This window comes from Urocitellus parryii, chromosome 4 (genome assembly GCF_045843805.1).
Source record: "Urocitellus parryii isolate mUroPar1 chromosome 4, mUroPar1.hap1, whole genome shotgun sequence".
NCBI classification, from domain to species: domain Eukaryota; kingdom Metazoa; phylum Chordata; class Mammalia; order Rodentia; family Sciuridae; genus Urocitellus; species Urocitellus parryii.
The window spans coordinates 99,031,551-99,052,855 of record NC_135534.1 but is presented as its reverse complement, the minus strand read 5'-3'; the positions used below and the strand labels follow the sequence as shown (position 1 = coordinate 99,052,855).

The window sequence follows — 21,305 nt, the reverse complement described above, 5'->3', positions numbered from 1 at the left end:
TGAGAGAGGAGAGAGAGAGAGAGAGAGAATTTTTAATATTTATTTTTTAGTTCTCGGCGGACACAACATCTTTGTTGGTATGTGGTGCTGAGGATCGAACCCGGGCCGCACACACGCCAGGCAAGCGCGCTACCGCTTGAGCCACATCCCCAGCCCCGGAGCCTATGTTTTCTAAGGACACCTATATTGCTCCTTCTTTGCAGCCTGGCCAAACCCACCTGGGTCATGTCACTACAGAAGAGGGCATATTCAGAGGCCACAGAGCCCCTTCTATCCTGCTTGGAATGTACTGACATTAAGAAAATGCTATAAAATATTTTCCTTCTAGAAAACTGGGAGAAAAAAACACGTTATGATAATGTGAAATAATATTTGGTCAAAAAAACCAAGGAACTTGAAAAATATTATCTATTTCCATTTTTGAAAACTTAGACATTCTAAAATTAATATAATTTTGTCATTTATTTTTGTACAATTAATTCTCCCATATATACTCAAGGAGTTCTGTATCCAACTACAAAGAATAGAGAACTTCTATCTCCACCCAGGTTTCCACAGCACTCAGATTCTGATAATCACTCCATCCCAAGAGGATAACTTTTGTTACGGAAAAATGACATGAGGCCATTCTACAACCCTTGGCTAGCTGAGAATGTGGCTCAGTGGAAAAGCACTTGCCTGGCATGTACAAAGTTCTTATCTCCAGCACCAGGAAAAAAAAAAAAAAAAGAGCCAGTGGCTACACAACCAAGAGTGTTGCTTCTAAGACTGGCAAACACCAGTAAAGCTGAGTGTGTTCATCCACCAAGGATGTGAAGAGACACCAACCTTTAGCTGAAGTCTGATGCATACGAATCTTTTTGGAGGCCACAAACTGTAGTACTTTCTCCACATTATTCTTCATCTCTTGTTGGTTACTTGGACTCAACTGTACCCCACTCAGCTTTTCTCCTGCTGTTAAAAAGGAAAATATTATATACACACACACACACACACACACACACACACACACGTTACATGGAGAAATATTATCAAAATTACACAGCAGCTAGACACAAAGGAAGGGAATATTTGATGTGGAACAATAAAATTATCCAAAAAATATGAGTAAATTACATCCTGGTTTTTGTAATTTGGATGGGGAAGAAGAAAGTGAAAGCCTTTTGGGGGGCCTTCAAATTTTTATATCTAAACCCACGGACCTATGAAGGTAGTATATATACATTTATTCATTCAAAAAAATATTAAGTAAGCACCTGCTGTGTGCCAAGCACTGTTCATGGCATTGCAGAGAGCAGTGAACAAGAAGAAACACCTTTCCTTGGGGAGTTTCCATCTCTAGGGATGGCAGATTACACATAAATGCTTAATATAATTTCAGATAATGAATGATACGTGCTATAAGGAAAAATACAGAAGTGTGATCATGGCCTCTCTGATAATACATTTGTGCAGAGACTGAATAAATGATGTTAAGACTTAAAAATATTAAGATGTTAAGATTTGAGGAGGAAACATTCCAAACTAAGAAACCACAGGTAGGATCAAGCTCAGCATATCTGAGGCTTAGGAGCAAGACCAGTGTAGCTGGAGTGGAGTAAGCACAGAGTCCTGGGAGAGGCCAGAGAGGTAGCAAGGCCAGGTCCTGTAGGGCTTTATGGACCACAGTAGAGAGCCTAAAATTTTATTCTAAGTGTAATGAGAAGCCAATGGAGAGTTTATTTTATTTCATTTATTTACAACCCAGGAGAGCTTTACCACTGAGCTATATCCCCAGTACTTTTATTTTTTGAGACAGGCTCCCATTAAGTTGCTTAGGGCCTCACTAAGCTGCTATTGCTGCCCTCAACCTTGCAACCCTCCTGCCTCAGCCTCCTGACTCACTGGTATTATAGGCATGCACCACATTACCTGGCAAAACCAATGGAGAGTTTAAAACAAAGGACTAATGGTCATCTAGTTTATGTTTTTTCCAATTTGAGTTTGTGTATATGGATTAGGCGAAGAAGACAAAGGGAGATTAGTTAGAAAGATAATGAAAATATTCATGACAGATAATGATGGTTTGGGCAGAGGAAGAGATGGTAAGAAGTCAGATATTAAGTATATTTTAAATATAAAGCAGAAACTACATGTAAATGATTAGGTTTAAGCCACAAGAGAAAGAATTAAGAATGATTTCTAAGTGTTCTGCTTTAATGACTGGTTGAATGGCAATGTAATATATTCCTTAGATGAAAAAACTTAGAAAGGGATCAGTGAAAGGAGAAAATCAAAATTCTGATTAAGACATGTGCACACTAGACACCAAGTAGAGATGCTGAATAAGAAGCTGAATATTCATATCTTCAACTCAAGGGAAAGTTAGTGGCTAACCATACAAATTTAGGGAGATAACTTGAGGTTATTTCTATATAGCAAAGTCACAGTGGAAAGTAGGGTTCAAGGGCTGAGGATGTAGCTGAGTGGAAGAGTACTTCTAGCATATGAGAGGCTCAGGGTTAGAGCCCCAGCACAAGAAATTAAACAAGATAGAAAGAGGTTAATCCTGGTAGCTGCTATTAGTATTGGCGTTGTTATTATCATTACAAATAAATGCGCTGATGAATTCACCAGCTTTCCCAACAAGATAATGCCTGTTGCAAACTTTGCTTCTTCCATACCACTCGTAAGCCCTACAGCCCTCAAGGACTCTAAGCATGGTCCATTGACTAATACAACAATAAATATTTGAGTACCTACTAGGTCCCCATGGTTAGAGGTTGTGGAAATAGAAAAAAAATGATACTGTGCATTCTCTTAAAGAGTTCAGTCTTTACAGAAGAAAGGTAGATAAATAAACAATTACCACAAGTAATTACCATTTGGTAAGAAAAACAATTGCAGGGCCGGGATTGTGGCTTAATGGTAGAGTGCTTGTCTAGCATGAGTGAGGCACTGGGTTTGATCCCTGGAACCACATAAAAGTAAAAACAATTGCAGAGCTATGGACATAAAATTACAGTAACATCTAGTAAAAATGGTGCCAGGGTTTCAAGAGCAAAAACCCTTTTATGTAGTGAGTATTAGAAAGGAGTGTTTTGCTGGTAACATCCTCATTTTGCCTGGCTACTACTTCCTTTTCTGGTCTTGGTTTAGACATCAGTTCTTCTGGAAGGCGTCCATTTAAATGTCTATCTATCTATGTATCTATTTATACATACTAGAAATTGAACCTAGGGGTACTTAATCATTGGGCTTTAGCCACATAACCAGCCCTACTTATTTTTTACTTTGAGACAAGGTCTTGCTAAGTTGCTGAGGCTGGCTTTGAACCCAAGCTGCTGAGATTATAGGCATGCACCACAACACCCAGCAGAAGTCAATTCTTTTGGCAGGCTTCAGTTTAGACATGAAGACATGAATTCTTCTGGTCAGCCATCCCTGAACCCCTCAGACTGGGAAGGGTGTCCCTTCTATGCACTTCTTTCTGTGTTCATCCCATCAAAGCACCAAGCACATTAATGGAACTGACTTCACTTTCCAGACTTTCCAATTAGATTGAGAGACTCCTGAGAACACAGACTGCATTCATTATGTTCCCAAACTTAGAAACAGTGCCTAGTACATAGTATTGACCAATGAAGAAATGATTTAAGTTTTGCCAAGTATCTTGTATAACTAAAAAGGACAAATGAAAAAATTTTAAAAAAGAAAAAAAAAGTTTGGCAAGTATTTTTTTCTCTACTTCCACTGCTATATATTCTAAAGAATCAACCTGCGTCAAAGGGCATAGGAAGGATAAAAATCTATGATAACATCAGAGTCCAGGGCCAACTGACCAACAATTTCGATGAGATATGCCAGGATCACCCCATCGCGGAGATCCTGTCGCAGGTCCTGCACAGGCCTCACTGATGGCCTCTTCTTCAGCTGTGCATTCACCCAGGCCACATAGGCCTGGAGCTGTTGCTGGAAAATAAAAAGTGGAAATGAGGGAAAGGTAGCATATTAGTCTTATCCCCTATCGCATGAGAGGTCGTAGTATGGTGAACAATCTATATCCAGAAGAAGGAGATTTTAAGGAAAGAGAGAAGGAAGCTGGTACAGGCCATACCCTCTAATTTTATGCTAATCTCTAGGGATAAGCTACCCTGTGATTTAGATGGCACTGGAGAGATAGAAAAGGAGATGAGTGCTTAAATTATTGTCATTCCTCCTCTCCTTGAATTTCGCTCTGTTGACAGGGCTAGACCCAGGACTCCAGCCAGTTTTCAGGCATAATCACTGCGGCCAGCAACCCATTATGCTTTCCAGTAACAATCCCTCATGCACCATATTCACAATGGACTGTGATACTCATACAAATTGATCCTGTGGAAGGAGAGATAAACAATAACCCAAGCTCAGAGCTGCCTCTCCCATTGCTGCTTTTTTCAGAATGAAACTTAACTGAAATCATCTCAAAGTCATCCCAAGATTTATTCTCCTGAGTCCATAATCCTAGGATTGCTACAGAATTAGTTTTAATCCGCGCTTTATGTTGTCAAAAAGGATCTGATTAACTAAAACCACCACAAAGAAGGAAAAAGAAAAAGGATATAGTGAGAAGGGTATAGTTACTGAAGACTGAGGGGCATTTTCATTCACTTCAGACAAAGTTAAGGCCCTATATTATCAGAAATCTGCCAGGGGTCAGATGTGATGGTCCATGCCTATATCCTTTGGGGCTGGAAAATCACAAGTTCAAGGCCAGATTAGGCAACTTAGTGAGATCCAATCTAAAATTGTGAACCTGTTCAGATATTAATTAATTAGTAAAATTTTGATGAAGAATGGAAGTTTTATATAGTTTCAAAGTAACTTTCTATAGTATATTTATTCATGTGAAGGGGTAAAAAATCTTACAGTGGAGAAGTCTGGCTGATACTACTTTAATCAAGCTATGGAAAAGACTGCTGTCAATAAAGGACAAACTGAAATGGTGCAATAACAAGAATAAAAAGTCTTCTTCCTTCTCTGAATACAAATAGTTGCCCTTCCCCACTTTTTGAAGTTAGGCATGACCCCATGACTTGTTTGGGCCAATGAAATGTGAGAAGTGACATAAGTCACTTCACCTAGATAACTCTGAAATAGGTAAATGGCTTTACATTTAATTTTTATTTATTTATTTTTGGGGGGAGTACTGGGGGCTTAATCCAGGGACAATTTACCACTGAGCCACATCCCCAGCCCTCTTTTATATTTTTATTTTGAGGCAGGGTCTCAGTAAGATGCTTAGTTGCTGAGGCTGGCCTCAAACTTGAGATCTTCCTGCCTCAGCCTCTTGAGTCAGTGAGATTACAGAGATAAACAATAACCACCATGCCTGATTACATTTTCAAAATAAATCAATTTAAGGCTGAAACTGAGAAAGAGAAGCCATGTATTAAGATTTAGGAGCCAGTAGGTGATTCACTACTTCTCTGATTTTTTTCACCTGTTCTTGTTGTGAGCATGTGTCAAGATGAAACCCATGTTGTCCTCGATTCATTGACTATACTAAAAATCCCTCCCAATTCCACCCTGTTTAGACATATAGTGTGGGGAGCCATTCTAACACGTGATCGGGTGCCTCCCATTAAGGGTCTGAGGCACTTTGGCAAAAGTCAAAGTTTTCCCCGACCCTTTCCTGATGAGAGAGCCCATCCGTGTGGGGGTGTGCCTGACCACTGACCCAGGGGACCCAATCACTGACCCTGACCTTGGAGTGCAGCCCCCCCTCAACCTTCATTGGATAGAATTCTCCCCTGAATCTCTTGTTCCCTAATAAAAGGCTAGTCCCCGGCGTGCTCTCTCTCTCTCTCCTGCTAGCCCTGAGTAATCCTTGCTGCCCTGCTGGGCGGCTAGAGGAGCGAACCAGAGAGGGGAGCCGTCTCGGACCTAGCAATAAAAATAAGGTAATTGAGTCTTGTGTTTTTATTTCGATCTCTTCTAACTAACTTTATGCCTAGAACCTCATTAATGAAACCACTGCGCAGGCCGCGTGGTAGGATATAGAATGATAGAAAAACAAATAATTGTTGTATGAAAAATAAATAAAATAATAAAATTTAAAAAGAGCTGGGGACGTAGCTCAGTGAAAAAGTGCTTGTCTAGGATGTGCAATCCCCAGTACTGGGAAAAAAAAAAAAGAAGAAAAGAAATAAAAAGAAACCTGTGAAGCTCTACATAGGGACAATATAACTCATTCCAAACGCTTGTTCAACCTTATATATTTCATATTTTGTCCATTAAACAGAACTTTTATTCAGAAGGTTATTATGATTATTTGGTCAGAAGAAGAGCCAACATCTAAATAGTATGTAAACAAGGTCGTAGTCCAGGCAACAACTCCATCTGGTTTCTAAAGCAGCCCAAGATCCTGAACCTAAAAATTAAGTTCAAGGGCTAATTGTTTTAAAATTATAATTTGGTTAAAGTACCATAGATTTCAAAGTCCCAAGTACTTCCTTAATTAAATGATGTTGGAAATAACTCACTGGCTGCTTCCTGGCTTAAATTAACTGTCCATTAGTTTCACTCTGTCAATTTGTGGGAATAAAATCATTGGGAAAACAGCGCTAAGGTAATCTATCAGCTACTGACAAACTGTAGGAAGTACAACAATCAGGAGCAGGTTGGGGAGTAATCTAATGTTTACTGATTACCTACCATGGAGTTTTATACAAATATATTTAGTTAATGATGTACCTGGCACAGGGCCTGAAACACAATTGATACTTACTAAATGGTCATTATTGTGATCATCACCATCATCATCCAATTCAATTGTGTCCCCTCCTCACCCAGGGGCGCTTAACCACTGAGCTACATCCCCAGCCCTTTCATTTTTTTATTTTGAGACAGGGTCTCACTAAGTTGCTTAGGGCCTCACTAAGTCACTGAGATTGGCTTTAAACTTACAATCCTCCTGCCTCAGTCTCCTGAGCTGCTGGGATTACAGACATAAACCACTGCACCCTGCTGATTCAATTCTTGAAAAAGCACCAGTCTGTATTATCTCCATTTCACAGATGAAGTTCACAGAGGTGATATAACTTCTCCAATGCCCCCATTGCAGATTTAGTACTGAAACCCAGTAAATGCTGTCTAAGCATTTATACCAAGGGTCTCCTGCTATCCAACTCTCTCTGTAGAACAGAAATATAAAAGCTGCACCTTCTGCCTAACAGGACCAGACACCCACCCCCAGGAACTGGATGAGCTATGTAATGCTGCAAGGTCTGCTTGCATCGCACAGCCACAGCTCTTCCAGAGGCACACAAGGCAAAGGTACCTCTGGAGTGAACCATTCTTGTCTGAGAAAAAGGGGGTAAGACCATAAAAGGCATTAAGAGTAACTGCTAGGGTCTGATTAATTGGCTTATATATAAAACTCCTAACCAATTTCTCTCTAATAGCTGTATATAATATCACCCTCAAAACATTCCTGCATAAAGACTCCCATTATCTTTGGGATAAAATCCAATCTTCTTAGCTGCCATTTAAGACAGTCATATGCAGCTAGCCCTTGCCTGTACTCCAGCTTCACCCACTACCCCTCTGCATCTCCCACATTTCAGCTCATCCAAACTATGTGTGGTTCCTGGCATGCTTTCCTGCTGCTCTACCTGCACCTACCTGCTATCTTTTTCTAAGTCTCAACTTAAATATTACCTTTTCCAGAAAGCCTTCCCTGAATCTTACATATTTCAGACATTTTGAGAGCATCATGTGTTACACAATCAGATCAATAACAATTTGAATGCAGGCACTATACTAAGGATGGGGGCTGCAAAGAGCCCTGTGCCTTCAAGAAGCTTTCAGGAAGGAAAGGGAAGAAGAGAAGCTTGCGGATTGGTTGAGGCAAGTGCTATGACAGGGTGCACCGGGAGCTAAGTAAGTATTAGCCCAATATTAAGACAAGCTTCAGGAGGGTTTCCTGAAGGAGGAAAGAAAGAAAGCACTCAGAAGAGCTAAGATCTGAAATATGTTCTATGCAGAGTGTCAATAACAGTTAAAAATTATTTGACTCTTAAGAGTAGCAGATCCTTGGGGCTGGGGCTCAGTGGTAGAGTGCCTGCCTTGCACATATGAGGCACTGGGTTCCATCCTCAGCACCACATAAAAATAAATAAATAACGATATTGTATCCATCTTCAACTAAAAAAAAATTTAAAAGAGTAGCGGGTGCTCAACAAATATTTGTTTTGAGCCAGTAAACCATTTGTCACTTTTCATTAGGCCAAGACCTCAGATGACTGCAAAAGTTAATATACATGTGGAGTATTGTAGTGCATACCAGTAAACTCAGCAACTCAAGAGGCTGAGGCAAGAAAATTACAACTTCAAGGTCAGCCAACAATATAGTGAGACCCTGTCTCAGAATAAAAACCAAAAAAGGCTGGGGATGTAGCTCATTGATAGAACACCTTGGGTTCAATCCCCAATGCCACAAGAAAAAAAAAAAAAAGTTCATTATGAGGGATAAACAAAAACAATTTTCCTTTAGACCAAAATAATTTCTACTTAAAACCATAGCCTTCCCTTCTCTGTAGAATAGAAGTTGTTTCTGATGCAAAACTGATTAGAGGCTCCTAGCCATAACTTTCATGCACATTAATCAGAGTTTTGGTCTTCCAATAAAAGAGGATTCCCTAGCATACATGATAAAAGTTACCACTTTTCTGAATGCCTATTCTACTTTATTGCTTTAAATATATTTTTTCTCATTCTAATCTGCCAGGAAAATGTTAAATAAGGTGAAACAAATTATTTTTAAGGTCATCCAGACAGTGAACCACTGGATTCTGATCTAACTCCCAAACCAATGTTCTTTCCACAACTAAACACATTTTATCTCTGAGGTTTAAATGACTTCACTAAAACTTTCAGTTTGTGCCTTAATCTAAACCACCCTCTTACCACATCCTGGGCTTTAGTATATAGTGTAATAATCTACACTAACTGGCTGTCTCCTAATCAAAAGGTGGTTACCAGATCAGCAACACTGGCACCACTCAGGGATCTGTTGGAAATGCAGACTCCCAGTCCCCTCCCCAGTCTAACCTACCAAATCAGAACTTCTATTTTAACATGAACACCTAATAACTCACATGCAGAGTTAAGTGTGACCAGCCCACTGTTCCCATACCTGGTTGCATATCAAGGGAACAAAGGAAGCTTTTCAAAACAGACCTTACCCCATGTTATGGTTTGGATCTGGAGTATCCCCAAAGTCTCATATGTTGAAGGCTTAATGCCCAGCAATGTCCAGAGGTGGGACTTTGGGGAAGTGATTAGATTGACAGATTTCTGACCTCATTAATGGATTAATCCATTGATAGCTGAAAGGACTACTAGAGGTAGTGGAAACTATAAGTAAGTGGGGCATGGCTGAAGAAAGTAGACCTTCCCTCACCCTTCCTGGCTGCCACGAGCTGAGCAACTTTCCTCTGCCATGTCCTTCCACCAACTGCCCTGATGTTCTGCTTCATCTCAGACCCAAAGCAATGAAGCCAACAGACCATGTACTGAAACTTCTGAGACCATAAGCCAAAATAAATCTTTCTTCCTCAAAGTTGTTCTTGTCAGGTATTCTGGTCACAGCAACAAAAAACTAATACACTCCAAATATACCAAATTATCTCCAGGGATAAAACTCAGCTTTATTTGCCTAATCTCTCCAATATGATTCTTCTGGAGCTGACCTGAATCTTTTTCTAGTTAAATATTCCAGTTCCCTTAACCAAAGAATTCATATCCCTGGACTCATCAGAATCATCAGCGACGCTTTTAAAAATAATAGCACCTTGGCCCCACTCTACAGTGGGAATTATATAGTCAGAATTTCAGAAGGTGAGGCACAGGTGTATCAATATTCTTTTTTTAATATTTATTTATTTAGTTAGTTGAACACAATACATTTACTTTACTGAGTGCTGAGGATTGAACCCAGGACCTCACACATGGTAGCCGAATGGTCTACCACAGTCACAACCTTAGCCCCTGCATCAATATTCTTTGACCTGGCCTGTGCTGCTTCAGTGTTACACGCTTCATGCTTGTGTGTGGCTGCTGCTCTCTAGAATATTCTAAAGCTGGAATACTTCCAAACACAGAGTGTTCCTAGGTACATGCAGAGATATGAACCAAGGGGAACCATTCCTGACTTAAATGATTATAATTGCTGGGCACACTGGCACATTCTTGTAATTCCAGTTATGTGGAAGGCTGAGACAGGAGGATCTCAAGTTCCAGACCACCCTGGGCAACTTAGTGTGGCCCTATCTCAAAATAAAATATAAACTTACATCCAGTGAGGTTATAGCACTCCTAGCGACAATTCCTTACAGTATAGAAAAAAAAAAGTAAAAAATTATTGCTCTTCTGGGGCTGGGGATGTCTCTCAAGCGGTGGAGCGCTGGCCTAGCATGTGTGCGGCCCAGGTTCGATCCTCAGCACCACATACAAACAAAGATGTTTTGTCGGCCGAAAACTAAAAAATAAATATTAAAAAAAATTTCTCTCTTTCTCTCTCACTCTCTCTTTAAAAAAAAAAAAAAAGAATTATTGCTCTTCTGTTTTTTTTTTTTTAATCTCACGCCTTAGGCTTTTTTTTTTTTTTGAGAGAGAGAGAGAGAGAGAGAAAGAGGGACAGAATTTTAATATTTATTTTTTAGTTTTCAGCGGACACAACATCTTTGTATGTGGTGCTGAGGATCGAACCCTGGCTGCACGCATGCCAGGCAAGCGTGCTACCACTTGAGCCACATCCCCAGCCCCTGCTCTTCTGTTCTTAATCTCTCTGAAACCATAAACTTAGAACCTAATATAATATTCTGGATGTAAAAAAATATATATGAAGTGTCTCATTCAAGGCATTTCTCTTTCTTTCTTCCTCCTTTTCTTTTCTTCCTTCATCTTTGCCTACCAGATCACACTGTTGATTTCACACTTTGAGGGGTCATTTGAAACCCTCAAGAATTATTTATTTATTTTAATTTTATTTTTTAGTTGTAGATGGACACAATACCTTTATTTTATTTGTTTACTTTTATGTGGTGCTGAGGATCAAAGATCTGAGGAGTTTCCTTTGTACCTCATTGTGCGAGGCATGTGCTCTGCCCTTGAGCCACACAACCCCAGCCCTCAAGTATTATTTTTTAATTCATTAACTTTTCATTGTGAAATAACTTCAGGCTTGCAAAGAACAAACAGTATAAAGAGTTCCCTATACTCATTATCTAACTAACCAAATTGTCTACATCTTAACAGAACCACGTACAATGACCAAAACAGGAAACTAACACCAACAAAATACCTTTAACTAGAGAACTTATACAAATTTCTTTTTACATTTTATTTTTAATACATAAAACAAATTATACATGGTAATGAGGTATCATGTAATGTTTGATACATATATACATTACATAATGTTTAAGTCAGGCTTAAATATATTTATCTCTTCAAACATTTATCATTTCTTCATGGTTTATTCAAATTTCACCAACTGTCCCACTGATGTCTTTTTTGGGGTCCAGGATCCAATCCAAAAATCTCACACTGCATTTAGCTGTCATGTCTCCTTCTTTTCCTCCAATCTGGAAGAGTTTCTCAGTCTTTCATAATATGGGCAATTTTTTGAAGAGTATTGCCCAGTTATTTTTTAGTGTCCCTCGGTATGGATTTCTCTGCAGTTTCCTCATGATTAAATTCATGTTATAGATTTTTGGTAAGAATACTGTGCCCTTCTGAGGGCATCATCTCATAAGCCACATGATGCCAATACATCACATTACTGATGAGGTTAGCTTTGATGGCTTGGTTAAAGTAGTGCCTAGTAGGTTTCTTTATTGTAAAACTGCTATCTTTCCTTTTGTAATTAACATCTTGTGGGAAGATGCTGTAGATTATGCAAATATACTTTTTCTCATCATTACTTTTCCCCATTCATTTTAAATTTAAGATCCATTGATTTTTATTTCCTGCAGCAATTATTACTATAGTGTTTCCCAAATGATGATTTTTCTAATTCTATCATTCATTCTCTATTACTGGGAATTCTTCCCGTGAGGATGAACTCTCTTTTCCCTCATTTATATTAATATGAGCTCATGGATAATTTTTAAAATTTATTCAAAAATTATATTAATCCATTACTATAACTCTTTATGTTGCTGCCCAAATTATTTCAGATTTGGCCACTGAAACACCCTCCTGTTGTTCCTGTATCCTTACCACACGTCCAGATCATTTCTTTTTGTGATTTAAAAAAAAAAAAAAAAACAGAATTTATCATCGTAACCATTTTTAAGTATACAGTTCAGTAGTGTTAAGTATATTCAGATTGTCCTGCAATAAATCTATAGGCCTTTTTCATTTTGTAATGCTAAAACTGTATACCTTTAGAACAACTCCACATTTTCCCCTCCCCCTAGTCCCTGGCAACCATCTTCTACCCTTCTATACAAATCTGACTACTTTAGGTACTTCGCATAAAAGGAATCATATACTATTTGTCTTTTTGTGACTAGCATATTCCACCTAATATAATGCCTTTAAGGTTCATCCATGTTAAAGCATATGAGGAGTTTCCTTTCTTTTTAAGGCTGCAGTATTCCCCTGGATCATACACTATATAGTTTGTTTACCATTCATTCATTGATGAACAACTGGGTTGCTTCCACCTCTTGGTTACTAGGAGTAATGCAGCTATGGGCGGTGTGTGTGCAAATATCTCTTCAAGATCCTGATTTCAATTCTTTTGGAAATTACACCCAGTGAGGTTTCTGGATCATTTTTGAACATTTCCTTACTTTCTTGCATCATAAGATATTCCTGACTCCTCATCTTTTACTTTTTCTGTCCCAGTTCTAGAATTAGCTATTTCTCAAAAGAACTCTGGTTTCTTTTATTGGAGAATAGTTTTTAGAAACCAAGATTTGGATATAACATACGCTCAACTGTTACTGGGATAGCAATTTAGGTCCTCTCAGCAGATGGAATTAGAAAAAAAAAATATATATATATACACATACTATATCTACCTACCTTGATAGACATGTATATGTATGTGTATATATGGTGTGTACATGTTTATATGTATGTTCATATAATTTATACCATAAATTATACCAATACCTCTTCTAACTTAGCAACACACGGTTCATCTTTTATTTTATTTTTAACTCCTTTCTCCAACAGTCAGAACCTGATTCTCACTACCCATTTTTACTTATTTGCTCAATTCTAGAATAGACACAATAGTTTTATCTATTCCTTTTTAAAAAATAAATGTACTAATCAGAAAGCAGAATTTATATAGTATTTTGTCTTTAGCCTTGCAGCATATAGTCAAAGTACTGATTTCAACGTTACATAGTTTAGTTCTTTTCCTTTCCATCCCTTTCAGTGTGATTGTTATTTAATTGTAGTACAGTTAGGCTCAATTTTTACTGTTAATAGTCTATTTACAGTTAGGCTCAATTTTTACTGTTAATAGTCTATTTTGGGTTCTCCTCACATTCGGCTATATTTTAGTTATTTATATTTGGTAGGTAAAACATGGCTCTAAAAGTCAAAACTATTAAATAAAAAAAAAGTCATTCTGGGTGTGGAGAGGTAGGCCTGTAATCCAGCTACTCAGGAGACTGAGGCAAAAGGATCACAAATTCAAGGGCAGTCTCTGGAAACTTGGTAAGACCTTGTCTCAAAATAAAAAATAAAAAGGGCTAGCGATGTAGCGCAGTGGTAGAGCACCCCTGGATTTAATCCCATATGTACTGCCAAATAATAATAATAATTTTTTATATTAATGTCACTTTCTTCCTAGCCCACCCATTTTCTCCATTCTTTGCCCCATTCCCATCCACTTCCTTGTAGGTAAACCAATCTCATCTGTTTCTAGTTTATCTGTGGAGAAATCAAATACACATTTCCTTATTTCCCATATTTCCTTGTTGATATTTTCATTTTTTTAATTATAATAAGTTTGAACCTCTTTTCACAGGTTTTAAAATCTGTTTACATCTTCGGCTTTCATTTTTCTTATATCTCTATGAATTGTCCCTTTTCCCCACTTTTCTACTGAAGTTTCTGGTCCTCTGCCCCTCATTTTTAAGATTTCTTTATGTACTAAGAACATTAGCCCTTTGGTTTCAATATATGCTGCAGAAATTTCCCAGTTTGTGAGCTGCTTTGTCACTTTGTTTATGGTGTTTTGTTTGCTGTTTGTTTTTTCAAGGGATAAGGTTGAGTAATAAAAAGGTGTTGTTGTTGTTAATGTTTTTTAATTGTAGATAAACACAATACCTTTTTTTACTTATTTATTTTTATGTGGTGCTGAGGATCGAACCCAGTGCCTCACATGTGCTAGGAAAGCACTCTGCCACTGAGCTATAAACCCAGCCCAAGGGTTTTTGTTTTTGTTTTTGTTTTTATTAAGACCACACTTACTGATATTTTATTTCTCTAAATTTTGAGTCTTTGTCAAAAAATCTTTTCCTACACAGAAATGAAAGAAAATTTTATCCATCTTTTGCAGTTCTTATGATTTCATTTTTAGATTTTTGATCTTTGATCCATTTGGAGTTTATTCTTGTATATGATATAAGAATACAAGTTTTTTCCAAATGGCTAACCAGATGTTCCAACACCATTTTTAAAAAGTACTTCATTATCTTCATGATTTGAGATGCCATCTTTATCATATACTAAATTCCCTTAAGCTCTTGGGCCTTCTTATGGGCTTTCTATTCTGTTATCACTTGTTTATGTCTATTCATGCACCAGTATCATAATGTGTCAGACAGCCTACAGCATTTGGAGTGGGCGGGGGGAGTTCTGGGGATTAACTCAGGGGCACAGGACCACTGAGCCACATCCCTAGCCCTATTTTGTATTTTTATTAGAGATAGGGTCTTTCTAAGTTCCTTAGCACCTTGCTAAATTGCTGAGGCTGGCTTTGAACTTGTGATCCTCCTGTCTCAACTTCCTGAGCCACTGGGATTACAGGAAGCATATTTTAACATTTGGTAGGGCTAGATTTCTCTCTCCTGAAAATTTTCTTTTCTTATATTCTTGTTTATTTCTCCATATAAACTTCAGAATCATTTTGTCTAATTTCCTAAAAATAATTGCTGTAATATTTATTGGGATTTTATTAAATTTATAAATTAACTTAGGGAGAACTGACATGATACAGAGTATTCCTATTCAAAAACAGGGGATATCTTTCCATTTGTTAAAGTGTGTTTTTCAGAAATGTTTTAAATTTTCCTCCTGCAAATTTTGTACACTTCTTGTTAAGTTCATTCTCAAGTATTTAAATCTTCTTAGTTGCAATTGCAAATGAGGTTCTCCCTACCATTACATTATCTAATATAATATACATGAAGCCTATGCATACATTGATTCTACATCCTATTACATTACCTTTTATTGTTTGAGTTTTATTACTGATTCTCTATGGTTTCCAAGATTATTATTATATCATTTACAAAAGATAAAGTTTTCTTTTTACTCAGCCATGTACACTAATTGCTTTTGTTGGTCTACAGTATTGGTTTATATAATTGGTACATGTTGAATAATAGTGGAAATATTGGGCATCTTTCCCTTGTTTCTAGACTTGAGAAAACACTTACAATATTGCCCAATTTAGTAAGTTACTGGTTTTAGTACTACAAGTTATATATAATTTTTTATCATGTTAAGAAAGTATCTATGGTGGGGATGCTGGGGTTATAGCTCAGCAGTAGAGCACTCGCCTAGCATGTGTAAGGCACTGAGTTTGAGCCTCAGCACCACATAAAAATAAATAAATAAATAAAATATTTTTTAAAAAATATAGAGTCCTATTTTCTCAAGTGTTTTCAATAAAGAATGGATGTTGATTTTGGCAAGATTTTCCAGCATTTATGAAAATAATTTTGGGATTATTTTTCTTGAGACCTATTGATGCAGTACATGATATTAATGGATTTCCTTATAATGAACCTACTTTGCATTCTCGAAATTAGTCTCACACACATAGTGAATTGTACTTTTAATGTAGTGTTGGATTCTTTTCAATAATAAAATATTTATTAGTGCTATATTAATGCTATATATTTTGGACTTTTCTATGGATATTCATAAATAATATTATATAGTTTTTTTACAGTCTTTATAATATTTAGATATTGATATTATGCTAGCTTCACAAAAGCAGTTGGGAACACTCCCTTCATTTTTTTTTCTTTTTCTTTTTTTTTTTTTAAGAGAGAGAGAAGAGAGAGAATTTTTTTTTAATATTTATTTTTCAGTTTTCGGTGGACACAACATCTTATGTGGTGCTGAGGATAGAACCCAGCGCCCCACACATGCCAGGCAAGCACGTTACTGCTTGAGCCACATCCCAGCCCCACTCCCTTCATTTTCAGTGCTCTATAATTTATAGAATATTACAGTAGTTGAAAGTATAAAAGAATTGTCCTATGAAATCATCTGGGACTGCTACTTTTCTTGAGAAATACTTCCCTTAAGGTTCTCTATTTCTTCTTCAGAAATTGGTCTGCTTAAATTTTATATTTCTACCAATTATGGTAATCAGTAGTTCCCTAGGAAATTATCTATTCCATCAAAGTTTTTAAATGTATTTTCGGGCTGGGGATGTGGCTCAAGCGGTAGCGCGCTCGCCTGGCATGCGTGCGGCCCAGGTTCGATCCTCAGCACCACATACCAACAAAGATGTTGTGTCTGCCAATAACTAAATAAATAAATAAATAAATATTATAAATAAATAAATAAATAAATGTATTTGCATAGAGGCTTAATAAGTCTCTAGTAATTTTTTTTCCAGTTTCTTTTCCATTGTCACTTGTTTTGTATATTTGTGGGGTTTTTTTTGGTGGGGTGGGAGGTTCTGGGGATTGAACTCAGAGGCACTCGACCACTGAGCTAATACCCAGCCCTGTTTTTTTTTTTTATATTTATTTTTTTTAGTTGTAGTTGGATACAATACCTTTATTTTATTTATTTATTTTTGTGTGGTGCTGGGGATCAAACCCAGGGCTTTGCACTTGCTAGGCAAGTGCTCTACCGCTGAGCCACAATCCCAGCCCCCCCAGCCCTATTTTGTATTTTATTTAGAGGCAGGATCTTACTGAGTTGCTTAGTTCCTCGCTTCTGCTGAGGCTAGCTTTGAACTCACAATCCTCCTGCCTCAGCCTCTGGAGCCAAGCCGCTGGGATTACAGGTATGTGCCACCCCACCTGGCTATTTTGTATATTTGTGCTTTCTTCCTTTTTCTTTCTAGTTGTATTAACTAGTGATTTGTCTCTTTTAGTTACTTACCAAAAAAAAAAAAAAAAAGACAAAGCAATTTCAAGAATTGTTTAAGAGCTGGGGGGGTGGCTCAGTGATAGAGCGCTTGCCTTGCAAGTGTGAGGCATTGGGTTCAATCCTCAGCACCACATAAAATAAATATATAAAGGTATTGTGTTCATTTACAACTAAAAAAAAAAAAAACGTGATTTCAGACATCTGGCCTCCAGTATTGTAACACAATAAATTCTCATTGTTTAAAAAAAAAAAAAAAGAATTGTTAAAGAAAAAAGGAATTGTTACCTTCTGGTCGAAGTACCCTCTGAAGCCACAATACCTGGAATCAGGCAAAAACTTTTGAGTATTAAACCAGACACTCAGGTTTCTCATTGATATTTCTTTCTATTCTTTTTTTTTTTGTCATCACTTCATATGGTTGATTCACACTGAGCTGTCAACCAAAGCTCCTGAATAATTTTAACACATTCTGCTGTTAAACCACCTCTCTTTCATCTTTGTACTTGTAAATTTTGTTTTCCTGCTCTATACTTACCTTTAATAAACTTCAACTTGTTAGTTCTGTCTCACAAGCATTTATTTATTCCAACTAACATTTCCTGAGTCCCTACTATCTTCCTGGCACGTGCCAGGCCAGTGCTTACAGACACAGATATAGCTATGTTACAAAGTGATTACTGCTGCACTGGAGAAACACTGAAAAAAAAAAAATGCCACCAGTGCAGAGAGGGAGCAGAGCAACAAGATGGGAGAATGAGGGATCAGGGAAGAGCCAAGAAGGCAGGAGACATCTGCTGGTACTTTAGGATATTCACCAGTGCAAGGTGGCACAAGGGCAGAGATGGCAGCAGGAAGGGCTGTGAAGGCATCTGGTATCTTGAAGCAACAGCCACTTAACAAGGTAGTGTGGGTAGAACTGCCAGTGGCAGATGATGAAGATAGAGAAACAGGTAGGCACAAGACCTACCAGCTCTCAGACTTAAAGCTAAAGACATTCAACAGGAGAGGGAGGAATTTTTAAATAGGAAAGTGAAACTGTAAGGTCTGCGGCTTAGTGATCTCTCTGGATACAAAATAGAATGTGAGATAAAAGAGGGACAAGCACCCAGGCGCCATGGCTCAGGATTGGGAGACTGAGGCAAGAGAATGCCAAGTTCAGAGCCAGTCTCAGCAACTTAGAAAGGCCCTAAGCAACTCAATAAGACCCTGTTTCTAAATAAAATATTTTTAAAAAGGGTGGCTGAGGATGTGGCTTAGTGGTTAGGTGTCCTTGGGTTCCCACAGATTGGAAAAATCAATGAGGAGATAAGGTAACAATTCAACTGAGGGAAGATAAAAGCCTAAATTGAAGCGGTGGCAGTTAAAAAAGGACAAATTCCAGAAGCAAATCAAAGGTATGAAAGGATGCAGGCAGTCCAAAGTGACATGCCTGAATGACTGGCTAACTGGTGATGCTTTATGTGAGATTGAAAATACATGGAGAACAAGTACTGGGGGGAACCAAATAGTTCAGTTTTGAGCAAGAGTAGAACACTAGGGTAGAGATATTCCACAGCAGGGTGGCACAAGAGGTAGGAGTTGGGCACAGGATACACATTTGAAAGTATCAATGTGTAACTTTTCAAGAGATAATACCTACGCAAATGAAATAACTATCATCAACTAAGCACTTACTGCATGCCCAGTATTATGCTAAGCATGTAATCACATCTTTTCCCATTTATAGTTTCTCATGGGACCAATTTTCTTACATATATTTCCTCATGGGATCAACTTTACAGATGTGGAAACCAAGGTTGCCAGCAAAAACATGCTCCAAGTCATAGGGCCAGGAAATGGCAGAGCAAGGATTTGAACTCAGTCTTCATTCCTTCCAAATCCTGGACTCTACAGTATTTCAAAAAGTAGGGTGACTGAAACAAAGCTACTTGGCAGGAAAATAAGTGGGAAAGGAGAGCACTGAAAGGAAATAAAAGAACTCAGTGCACTGAATGCCACCTCCTGTCAACCAGTGAAGGAGGCAGTTTTATGTATTATCTTTAATTTTCACACACAACTATTAAAGTCAATATTATTAACCCATTTTTCATATAAAAAATTTGCTCAAGATGATAGTGCTGATAAGTGGTCTACCTGGGATTTGAACCCACTCCATCTTTCCCCAAGATTATATTATTCTAGCCAGAATGGTAGTGATGCATGCCTGTAATCACAGCAACTTGGGAGGCTGTGGCAGGATAACTGCAAGTCTGAGTCCAGTCTGAACAACTTAGAGACACCCTGTCTCAAAATTAAAAATAAAGAGGGCTGGAGATGTAACTTGGTGGTAGAATACCTCTCTAGCGTGTACAAGGCCCTAGGTTCAACACAGCACTAAAAGAAATAAAGAAAGAAAGACAAGTGAAGTGAGATGATATGGGTTATGTGGGAATCCGGGGAAGAAAGGCAGTTGATAAAGTCAGTGCTATAGAAAAGTCAGGCTGAGGACGAGAAAGACAATTTGATTTAGTAACCTATTTGAGAACCACTCACCACTAGTGGTGACTAAAGTCAGATGGCAGTGAACTGAGAAGACCCCAGGAAGCAGGAAAATAAAAACAACCAATTGATGAGAAAGAGTATTAGCTAGAAGGGAAGGTGGGATAGGGAGTGAGGGTTTTGGGAGATGAGTAAAGGAGTCAGTGAGGGAGAAACAGAGATCAAGAAAGGGTTAAATGGTGCAGTGAGGTTTCAGAAGAGAAGTAGGGACCTAGGTGGTAGAATGCTGAGGTGTGGAGAGCAGAGCTGAAGGAGTTCAATCCCTCTAGCCGTTCATTCATATGAGGTGGGCCAGCTGATCTGCTGAGAAAGAAAGGGAGAGTGACAATGAAGGAGGCTTCAGGAAAGGTTGGAGCAGACCCAGTGGGAGGCTGGAAAGAAAAGTGATCACTAAAGACATCCTAGCAGCACCAAGAACTCAGCTAAGGCTGGAAACCATGATGCTGTGAGTCAGTCAACCAGCAGTATTACATGATTTGCTCTAGCAGTGCTCAGCAGGCCTGGTCCAAGAAGGGGTCCATCTAGGGCTGGAAATGGCCAGAGGCCTGATCACCAGGGGAAAAGGAGTGAAGGTGATGGTGAAAGTGTAATTAAAGTGACTGACTATGAAGTCTGAGCCAGGGAGAAGAAATTAAAAGAGATCAGATAAGCTGAAAAGACAGAGAACAGTAAAGAGAGGACAACTTGGTAGAAAGGGGAAAAAAAAAGTTTAATGGAAATGTAGGAGTGTGAAAATTGGGGTTTTGAGCACTGAAGAAGTTTAAGATTTCAGGGATGGAGCCATACTGTGAAGTAAATTACAGGTGTGGCCTGGGTATGTGGTTTTGTTGAAGTGGCATAGAGGGGGACAGTCGCTGCAGCAGGACAGTCCAGGTACTGGGAGGCTAGCCCATCACCAATCCTGGATCCTGACATCTTCCAGGGAGAGTGGCAAACTTTAAGGTGCTGAGGATACTTAGTATTCTGCTCAGATTCATGTAACTTGAAACACTGATGAGCAAATCGTCAATTAGACCATTGATTTTTTTAAAAAAGACCCTTAATTGAAGAAAGGTTTTTGACATATCACCATTATATCTCATGGTAACATCTAACAGAACAATCAGAAATAAAAAATTATGTGGTGCAATTTTTACCTACAGGTGAAGGGTTACACTGGGATTGTCTAGGTGTCTACCTCTCCTTTAAAGTCTACTCTGGGGAACCAAACTTGAAACTGAGTGTCTGTCTTCCCATGGTTGCATTTCTCAACCAAGGGGTCGATGAGACCCTTTTCTCAATACAATGCCCGCTGCTGTTTCTGAAAAAACTGACTTGAAGGACAAAGTTGACACTTGTGAGGACCAGCCACACCACCTACTTCTCCCACAAACATGTTTATCTTAGAAGCAGCCTGTGATGCAAGCCCAGGGCAAGTGCTCTACTGCTTGGTGCTA

At 38.3% G+C, this 21,305-nt stretch overlaps 1 protein-coding gene across 2 annotated transcripts in view; it reads right to left on the bottom strand.

The window, feature by feature from the left end:
* Window positions 1-21,305, bottom strand: part of Dixdc1 (DIX domain containing 1) — a 70,265-nt gene that overhangs the window by 40,127 nt on the left and 8,833 nt on the right. The window contains exons 2-3 of one of the 2 annotated variants that reach the window (XM_026392582.2): window positions 3,822-3,951; window positions 829-954 (exon numbers count right to left, since the gene is read on the bottom strand). In XM_026392582.2, coding sequence (XP_026248367.2) covers window positions 829-954; window positions 3,822-3,951 — 256 coding nt within the window. The remainder of the gene's footprint in view (window positions 1-828; window positions 955-3,821; window positions 3,952-21,305) is intronic. The other variant, XM_026392581.2, reaches the window with a different exon arrangement.